The following is a 10809-nucleotide window of genomic DNA, read 5'->3' on the forward strand; positions in this document are numbered from 1 at the left end:
CCAGGTCTAAAGGAAGGGTTGCACCAACAAACCTCTTAGGAGGATGCTTGAGGAACATGATGGTGTAATCATGAGAGACCACCTCTCAGCCCAGGCATCCGTAGTCATCTAATGCTAGGCATAAGAAAACTGTAGAATTCGGTCTCCAACCCTGAAACCCCCTAGGTGTCAGGCAGTGGGCTTATTGTCTGGCTTGGAAGTAATGTCTGGTTGACCAGGATTTCCTGGTCTGCAGTTTCCTGTAGGAATTATCCCATCTAGAGGAAGACTATCCCTTTGCCCTACTCTGGGCGAAAGTACTGAGCTGATGTCTGCCTATACTTAGGGGCAGTTGTAGATGGCAACCCCGCAGACTTAGATGTTGCCAAACAGTACCTTCCCAGTACCTTCCCAACAAAAGGCAAAGACTCCAGGGCCTTCTTGGACCGTTTATCCGCCTTCCAGATTTTTAGCCAAAGGATTCTTCGAGCTGCAACCGAAGTTGCCGATACCCTAGAAGCCAAGATACCTGCATCAATGACCGCTTCACCCATATACATAACTGCTTCTTGCATCTGACTGAGATAAGACAGCTGTTCTCTGGTAGCATTCGGCATGCTATCCTCCAGAGACTTCGTCTATTCTTCCATAGCTTTGGCTACCCAAGTTACAGCCATGTAACTGGTGTCTGGTGATAGCTCCAGATAATGAAAACACTGATTTTAAATAGTTATCAAGTTTTCTACAGTATCTGTAACCTCTTTTAATGAGGATGCTGCCGGAATGGGTAATGTAGAGCTCTTGATCAATCTAGTTCACAGGTTCTCAAACTCGGTCCTCAGGACCCCAAATAGTGCATGTTTTCCAGGTCTCCCCATAGAATCACAAGTGAAATAATTAGCTCCACCTGTGGATCTTTTAAACTGTGAATAATGAGGACACCTATTCACCTGCTGGGTGACCTGCAAAATGCGACCCGTGTGGGGTCCTGAGGACAGAGTTTGAGAACCACTGATCTAGTTACATGAGCATCTACAGATGGAGGAACTTCCCATTTGTTACATTCACCAAGTGCAAATGAGTATCGAGAGGTTAAATTCCTTGTAGCATGGAAATGCTTATTTGGAGTACACCTTGCTTCAGACATGAGTTTCGTCAGTTATTCAGACTGAGGAAAATAATCTCTAGCCAACTTCTGATGCCTAAAGACCAGAGTCTTAGATTTCGGCGGAACCTCGTCTTCCTCTTTACTGAGGACAGATCTAACCACTCTCACGAACGAGGGGACATCCACAGAGGACTGATGGTCTTCTTCCACTGAGTAAGACACCGAACTCGTGTCAGAGTGTGATGAGGAAGTTGAGTCAGAATCCTGAGGCACCATCTGAAGAGAACCTCTCTTATGCCCCTGCTTTACTGCCACTGGTCTATTCGCCTATCCCTTCAGAGGGATGAGGACAAACACAGTGATAGCTATATCTGACAGTTTTGAAAACAAAAAGGCAGTATAAATACAGCAGCTGGCATTACAGTCACATACAATGCATAAATATAACCAAATGCTAATGCAAATGGACTCTGAATCAACTGACCAGCCCTGCAGGCGTATTGGTAGGATATAGAGTGCTATATACCTGACCCAGGGGAGAGGTGTACAGGGAGACAGACCTAACTTCTGAGACCAACAGCTTTCAGCAGCGCACCCAAGGTGGACTATGAGCATCTCACACACGAGGTGGTCAGAAGTAGCAAACCAGATACGGGAATCTGCAAACGGAAGTTGCGTCTGGGTTGGAGCAGCGGCCAGGGGAGAGCCTATCTCTCCTAAGCTGAAATTTTGACGACACGGGTACGCTGGCCTCACAGTAGTAGACGCTCTTAGTGCATCTACTACCCATCCCCGGCAACAAACGATATGGCCTCGGCCGCCTTAGTGAGGTCACGTTAAACAAGACCTTCACCCGCAGTTGCCTCCGATGCATCTCCTACACCGGAGGCCTGGACTGCTTCACGCACGATTCCCCATATGAGAAATCATCTTACCTGCCATCTCCGTGAATCTGATCGCAGTCCGGACCCCAGCGATGCCGCTAGCTGAGCCACACTAAGGCCCGCCAACATCCAGAGGTAGAATGAGTCTGACTAGGCAGTCCCGCTGTTAAAACCGGGCGTCTGGATACTTGCCGCGCACTAAACAAAAAAACAATGCCTGTGGCTGGGTATATAGGAAGGAGGCCCTATGCATGCTGGGAGCTTCAAAGCTGTAAGCTGTTTGGTGGAATGGATCACTCCAACTATATACCCCCAAGGTAGAACCTGTGGACCCTGAAGAAGAAATTGTTTTGAGTAGTTTTTTATTTTTACATTCCACTTTTAACCCTGTACAAACACATCTACAGATGTGTCCACATACATCTTAATTCCTTGTGCGTTACACAGCCATTCTAGCCGCACCATGGCGTGGTGTGACTCTGAAGTGTCAAGTGTGTTTTCGTGTGACATTTTACCTTCAATTGCATCTTATTTGCACAGCGATAGGAATAGGAATCTGTGTGCCACTGTCACAGCCACGGACATTGTAACGTAGTATTTTGCATGTAGATACACCTCAGTCACACAGGCATGCCACATATCATTTTAATCAGCAGAAGCTGCTTATGAGTCCTATTCACATTGCTGTGCAAATAAGATGCATGTGAAGGTAAAAAGTTGCACGAAAGTGGCACGGCACTCACATGTTTAACGCGACTTGTAGTGCCTGGAGGTAAGATGTATGTGGACACATCTTTACCATACAGTAGCAGGAAACTCATAAAAATAATGCCTCACTTTTTTTAAGAACTGGTGTAGGTAACACTGCAAGAATCTGATCAAAATGTACATGCTGCTAGCATGTCCTATGAAGATCCTTGTCTCTCAAGGCAGTGTTCTCCCCTACGCCGCTCAGGACTCTCTAGCACTCCCCATCGGTACACAGTGTTCCTCAGCGAGTGCTCCCCATCGGTACAAAGTGTTCCTCAGCGAGTGCTCCCCATCGGTACAAAGTGTTCCTCAGAGAGTACTCCCCATCGGTACACAGTATTTTTCAGTACAAGTGTTCTTCAGTACAAGCACCATCGATATACAGTATCTACATAACATTAATAATTAACTCTCTGTACTCAGCACGCTGCACACCACCATTGATTCTTATTCGTTACAGTGGAAGCACACACTTAAAATGTGCCTCAGACCTGAACACTATTTCTAATATCTTCCCTGATATTGTTCCCAGTTTTAGACCTGACTTAGGTGTTACCACCATCAGGTAGCACCCCCCTGTCAGCCCTAGTTGCTCTACCGCAGTGGTTTTCAAACTCGGTCCTCAGGACCCCACACAGTTCACGTGTTCCAGGTCACCCAACAGGTGCACAGGTGTGTCACTGACACATTTTAAAAGATCCACAGGTGGAACTAATTATTTCACTTGTGATCAGTGAGGAGACCTGGAAAACATGCACTGTTTTGGGTCATGAAGACCGAGTTTGAGAACCTGTGCTCTATCTATCTCATCAAGTTCCCCTATATGTGTTCCTGTCACAGAATGAACATTGTATTTCCACCAAGTTTCATTCACAGAAATCATAGCCTGGCCTGATCACCGGCACCATCTATGGTTCAAAAACAAACACCGATCTTGACCGTCTAAGTATGAAGAGCAATCGAGAAATAACTTAAGTTCAATGATACGGATATTTAATTAACTATGGCATAGTTTTTAGTTTTAACTTGCAGGAATTAATAAATAAAAAGGCTAACTCCTTTCATGACAATAAATGTAGCCTTTGGAGGTTCTAAACTGTTGGTCTCAGTATTGGTGTTCAATGAGTCACTGGTGGGACAGTTTAAAAAAAAGTTTAAATCCTGCTAATGCAACTGTATAATTCAATTAATGATTTTTAGAGGTAATGAACTTAAGCAAATGCTTACTTCTAACCAATTGTACCCCTAACCTCAAACCATTATCTCACTACAAAAATCTTTTGTATGTTTTCTGTTATGGGCAGGCAATTAAATCACTCTATAAGTAACATACTATATATAAACTTACCTTTTCAAAAAATTTTCAGATTAATCTTGAAGTAACAATTAAAATAGCATCCAGACTCACTAAGAACGTGCAGAATATATACAGATGATGCATATGTAATGGTGGCAACTTTGGAAACAAAACATCTTCAGTAGGCAGCTACCAACATATGAATTTCCACCATGATTAAAGACAATAAATGGTGCTGCTAAATTATTTTTCTTTCATGGAATATTACATTTGAGGTATTTTCTAACAAAATAACTAAACCTGGATAATGATTCTAAAAAATCAATGGTCAGGTTCACCTTCTCATGGACTACTCCCATATTTATGTGATTGATATGTGCAGGGATAAAGATTATGGCACAATTAGGGATACAAAAAAATAGTCCAACTCTGCTTTCGATTCCTAGCTTACTTATTTAATATTCATATTGTCAGCATGTTTTCTTATGACTAAAGCTGGCCATACATTGCATAATTGTGCAAACCAGACAACCAAATGACTGGTTTGAATGACGATCGTTCACAGCCTGAAAATTTTTGAAAAACAGTTGGGATCATTTTTTTTTTTTTTTTTTTTTTAAACCAACAGACGTGGTTGTAGGCTGTGAATAGAGATCGCCTCTATATATGGTGTAGTGTATTGAGCAAATCCAACTACAATGCAGCCGAATAATTCTGGTCTGCTGCATGATCATGCTTAACTCTCCCCTTACAATTTACATTAGACTTTGGATATAAAGTTTTCATTGGTTTTTCGATTGTTCTTTTCCTAATCATGTATTTGTCCACACCAAAAATATTTTTTGCTTTATACAGTATATACATACACCTAACTCATATTGTATTTATTAACTCTATAGCTTGATATTTTTTCCCCATCTCATAGTGAAAATAAGGATACTCTGAATTTAGCAATATACACAATAGTAGTTTATTGTTAACTTTTATTTTTGTAGCGCCAACATTTGGACTGTGGGAGGAAACCAGAGCACCTGGTAGAATTCCATCTTAGCATATGGAGGAATAGTGGAAATACACTCGCCTAGTATATTAACCTTGAGTCACAGACATACTTTTGTACTATTCTCTAAATAAAGATCATGTGTAGAAATTTCCATACTTCTTTCACTAATCTAAACATACAAGTATTGTGGCACTACACTGGTACACTATACAGTTTCCTGTTTTTCATATTAACCAGCTTTATTAAACTTATATTATGAATCGTTTCTAAAATAATCTATAGCTGCCTTGACACCTGCTTTTAATGCAGGTTTTACAGCCAGAGCTACAGGTCCCGATGATCCCCCAGTGGCCATAAGAAGAGCATCGGTGCCTAGATCAAGCGATGCTTCAATTCCCCGATTCTCAGCTTGCTCTACACATCCCTGCGTTGCATAGTAAATAGCACTACCAGCATTGTACCAGCCACTGACAACTGGAACCCACTGCATAACATTATGAATGCGCAGTTCTCTCTCACTATGGCACTCAGGATCAGAAGAACGCTTTCTTCGATGTTCAGCAGTACAGTGATGTAGCCACAACCCTGTTCCATTTTCAGGCATAATATACCCGCCATATCTCGCCATACTGTGAAATCCCCCCAACCTATCTAAAGAAACACCTGCACAGGAAGGTCCCAGCCTATCACAGTGCTCTTTTGCCTCCAGCAGAGATGAATGTAACCCAAGTTCCAAACCATTCAAGAAAACATTTTTGCTCTCCTGCTGGAAGCCAGAGCAATGCAGATGGTGTGTAGACTGAGCAACCGGATATAGAGATTCTAAGTTGTATCTCAGCAAGTCAAGTTCCAGAACATGCTTTTGACTATGGCGTTGGGCAGAAGGTTCGTGTGTAGAGGTTTTAACCAGATCCGTTAACAACTGAAACATCTTTCTTGTGTCTTCGTCCTTTAGCAAATCCAAATACAACTGGTCTGTTTCAGCTAAACAGCCAACCTGCATCAATCCCAATACCATTGCTGGTTTAGTAAACTGTGAGGAGGAAGGAGGGAGGAGGTCAAGGTATTCTGTGCAATCCTTTAAGAGCAGGTGGCAGGAAAGGTTTAATTTTGCCCAAAATAAATGATCAGGGTTATCCACAGTCGCACTGGCTACCGATATCCTGTCTGCATTGTTACGATCCATATAAGTATTGCTGATTAGACATGGATATAGCAGCATAAGAATCACAAAACTAAATAGTTTCTCCATTTATGAGAAAAGTTTACTAAAACAGCAAACCTAAAAGAAATAGAATAAAATGGGAAGCACAAAAGTTAAACATGAGGACAATACATTAAAACACTGATGCAAGATTATATATAGTTTATAACTGTATATATAAGTCATTGTCTAACATTGACATACTGGGGGAAAAATAAATGGATGTAAATAAAATAGGATACCTCAAGCTACATTGCACAGTATAGGCAAAACAAATATACATGGTTATAAAGTAAATACACATATTACACAGTGCATATACTAAGATGTCTGACCTATAATAACTTTTCATATGTAGCAAGATTAAAGTATATTCTGGGAAAGTAATATCAGAATTATTACCTTTGGGTTTAATTAAGTGGTCAGTGACAGCACATATGCATCCTGACAGTGACTTAGCAGATATATCACATTGCTGCTACAAAAACGGACATAGAATCTCGAAGCAGAAAATTAAAAAAAAAAAAAAAAAAAAATTGTCTGCCTGAGAATTGTTTCTTCATATGCAACAACTTCTGTTTATTTTCTGATTTTCACTATTGCGGAGTAAGTTTAGAAATTCTTAAGTTATAAGATCAAAAATATTGGTAAAACTCACTTTAAACGTGGGAGCTCTTCAAATCGTTAAGCCTTGTGCCTCAACTTCATGAACAGTGATGTTAAGGGTGAAATGTGATCAGTTAACAGATCGCCATATCTCCTCCCACTGTTTAAAGTTCTATCACTATCACTTTAGTAAACATGTACAAAAAAAAAAAATTCAGGGTCTAAAGTAATTCACAGCCAGTTAACTCATAGCTAAGTGACATTAACCACAATAATATTACAACCCAACAAGAGGTCTAATTCAGAGACGTACTGGCTAGTATCAGAGCCAGAGTTACAGATACATACAGTATATGGACCTGAGGGTACATGTGGGCATTATACAAAGGTGCAGCAGTATATAGTGCTGGAAATTTGGTGTGTTTTCTGTTTTGATCAGGGATGTGCGGAAAAGAAAGACAGGGGAGGCAGTGCCTCATCTGCCATACAGTTTTTAATCCAGAGTTTTGACTATAAAAATGAATAGAATAATACATAGAAGATATTTATACTATTTTCTTAAATTTTTTCTTATAATTTTTATAGTTAAAACTCTGGAGTATACATAAGTATAACAGAAAAGTCTCTGCCTCATCTGACTGCACATCACTGGTGTAATTTCTAGCAATTAGAACATTACTAGAAGACATTAAATGACATTAAAAAAACATGCAGATTTAAATCCCACTGTAAAATTTCTGAAAAAGCTGCACTTTGCCAAATCAGAACGCATTACATTTCACTCTCTTATCTGCTACAATACCTTTTACATTGTTCTTCATCCATAGTTTAGGAAAACTTGATTTTGAAATATCTAATTTACCAATCCTGATCATTGCCAGCGGTATATTTCCCAAAAAAGGCAACAACTCCTCAAGTAAGTCCACAGGAGGTAAGTTTCTTCTAAGGATCGGGGTTAGGGGGGTTTGGGGTGGTGGTAAAAAAAAATTAAAAATTAAGAGTTATTGTAGACTTACCTAGATAACTCCTTTTCTTCAAGGTCCATAGGGTCCACAGGGATACCATGGGGATATTACGGTTGGAGAGATCCAGGCACCAAACAGTTAAAACTTCAGCTCCCAGGATGACTCGGGTCCTCCTCCATATATACCCCGCTCCTAGCCACAGGCCTTCACTTTAGTTAACAATCCTCAAGGCAAGAGAATTAAGAGGAAATCGGTGACCGGGAAAAAAAAAAAATACCCATGCAGCCAGGTGAGTCAGGGTGGGTGCCTTGTGGACTCTATGGACCTTGAAAAAAAAGGAGTTATCTAGGTAAGGTCTACCATAACTCTAATTTTCTTCTTCAGGGTCCACAGGGATACCATGGGGATGTCCTAAAGCAGTTCCCCTAGGGTGCAGGAGGCTCCTGAGCAGAAAGGAGAACTCGTCGCCCCAAAGGAAGCATCCTGAGAGACAAAAGTATCTAAGGCATAGAACCTAAGAAAAGTGTGGACAGAAACCACATGGCTGCCTTACACAACTGTTCAGCGGAGGCACCACGACTGAATGCCCACGATGGCCCTACAGACCAAGTACAATGTGCTGTCACTGTGCTTGGGACAGGAAGATCTGTATGTAAACCTGAGAGATAGTCATGCGTAGCTATCTCACCACAGTCTGTTTGTTAGCTGGCCATCCAGGTTTATGAAAACCATATAATACAAAAAAGAGCATCTGATTTTATAATAGAGAGTTTGTGCGCTCCACATAAATACGGAGAACACAAACTGCATCCAGATGGCTTCACCTACAAAAAGATCTGGAGTCTGAAAAGCTGGAAATACAATTTCTTCATTCACATTAAAACGGGACACTACCTTAGGAAGGTATCCCTACCTTGTACGAAGAACAGCCAGTCAAAGCCAGGTGAGGTAAGGCCGGATGCCTGCAGGAAGCCTGTGTTAGCAGATCCTGCCATAGAGGTAAAGGATATGGACTGTCTATTGACAGATTATGTATGTCGGTGAATCAATGACGTCTGGGCGAACCAGGAGCCACCAGTATTACTGCTATGCCTTCCTGCTTGAATTTCCTGAGCACTCTTGGGAGGAGGGAGATCGGAGGAAACATATATGACAGCTTGAAGTCCCATCTTATTGTCAGTGTGTCCACGAAGGCTGCTGATGGGTCTCTGGACCCGTACCTGGGGGTCTTGTGGTTGTGACACCATGAGATCTCTTTCTGGTAGACCCTATTTGTTTACCAGGAGCTAAAACACTCCCGGATGGAGAGACCACTCTCCAGGATGTATGTCCTGCTGACTTGGGAAGTCTGCTTCCCAATTGAGTACTCCCGGTATGAATATTGCCGAGATGACAGGAAGATGACGTTCTGCCCAAATCAGAACCCGTCACTTCTTTCTTGGCTGCGTAACTTCTTGTGCCTCCCTGATGATTGAGGTAGGCCACTGTTGTCGCATTATCAGACTGGATCTGGACCGGCTTGTCCTGGAGTAGGTCCTGTCTCATGACAAGTGCTTTGTATACTGCTCGCAGTTCCAGAATGTTTATTGGCAGATTACTTTCTTGATTTGTCCATCTTTCCTGCAAGGTGTGATAACTGGTCACTGCTCCCCATCCATGAAGAATGGTTTCTGTGGTGAAGAGCACCCAATTAGGAATCCAGAATGGGTGCCCTCTGTTCAGATGATCCTTTCTCAGCCACCACAGGAGGGAGTGATGAACCTCTGGAGTAAGAAGGATCTTCTTGTACCTTATTAGATAATACTTTCTGTTCCACTTAGAGAGAATCAATTTTTGCAGAAGCCTGGAATGGAACTAAGCATACCCCACCATGTCGAAGGTAGATACCATTGATCCCAGGGCCTGCATTGCTAACAGAATGGATACCCTTTGCTTGCGTATTCGCAATGATAGGGCCACAATCTTGTTCACTGGCAGAAACACCGACTGCACCCGAGAATCCAGAAGAGCTCCCAGATGTACCATCTGCTGTGTTGGAGAAAGTGATGATTTCTTCCAATTGATGATCCAGCCGTGCTTTTGTAAGCAGGCTATGGTCAGATGAAGATGGTTTTGAAAAAAAACCTGAGTCTGTGCCAATATCAGAATGTCGTCCAGATGTGGCAGAATTCTGACTCCCTAACGCCTGAGATAGGCCGTCATGACTGACATTATTTTTGGTAAATACCCGGGGAGCCATAGATAGGCCAAAGGGTAGAGCCTGAATTTGGTAATGTCGCTGAAGGACAGCAAACTGTAAAAATTGCTGGTGGGATGGTATACTAGGAACATGCAGATATGCATCCTGAATGTCCAAGGAAACCATGGCGGCTCCATTGCCAAAATAATTGATAGAAGAGTTTCCATTCAAAACTTGGGTACATGGATAAACCTGTTGAGGGTTTTTAGATTTAGTATAGGGCGATAAGCCCCATTTGGTTTCTGAACCAGAAATAGATTGGAATAACCTCTTCCCTGGGGGGCATGGCTTGTCAGCCATTTTAGGTGGACGTGTGGGACAAGGGCTCTGTTTCCAGATACCCTTTTCTGAATATTTCCCCTGGCACCCCTGTTGCTGAGTGCTTGCCCACAATGGGATAGCACCCCTGACTGCCCTGGGTTGCGTGGAATCTCTCCTTGTCCGGGTTTAACGCCTGCCTGACTGCCTGTCAATTGTGGGCCCACCAAGCCAGCCAGTCCATCCCCTCAAGCTCTCTGACTAACCATCCAGCTTTTCCTGGTGCCCCTCTCCGCACTGACAGTGATTCCGTCGCTGCCGCTGGCCACAGATACCTGTTCCGGTGCTGCTAGCCTGGTCACTGCTCCTATACAGGAGCTCCCTCACAACCCGGTGTGCGGAGGTTAGAGTCTCCTGAGGCTATTGCGGCTCTCCAGTCCTTGTGACAGCCCTCAAGCTGCCCTACGGTGTGCCTACCCTGCAGACTCCGCTGCCTCCCTGAATGTGCTGCTGGAT

The 10809-nt window shown here is 42.6% G+C and overlaps 1 protein-coding gene across 1 annotated transcript; it reads right to left on the bottom strand.

Annotated features, from left to right (window-relative positions):
* Positions 1-5274: 5274 nt before the first annotated feature.
* APOF (apolipoprotein F) lies at positions 5275-6273 on the bottom strand. The gene has a single exon (XM_088473149.1). It carries the CDS (start codon positions 6271-6273, stop codon positions 5275-5277), a length of 999 nt encoding a protein of 332 aa, XP_088329275.1.
* Positions 6274-10809: the final 4536 nt, after the last annotated feature.

This window comes from Taudactylus pleione, unplaced genomic scaffold (genome assembly GCF_031769625.1).
Source record: "Taudactylus pleione unplaced genomic scaffold, aTauple2 ptg000130l, whole genome shotgun sequence".
Classification (NCBI taxonomy): domain Eukaryota; kingdom Metazoa; phylum Chordata; class Amphibia; order Anura; family Myobatrachidae; genus Taudactylus; species Taudactylus pleione.

Excerpts from the sequence above, each read along its gene's own strand:
- APOF (XM_088473149.1), bottom strand. The coding sequence starts at position 6,273 with ATGGAGAAACTATTTAGTTTTGTGATTCTTATGCTGCTATATCCATGT.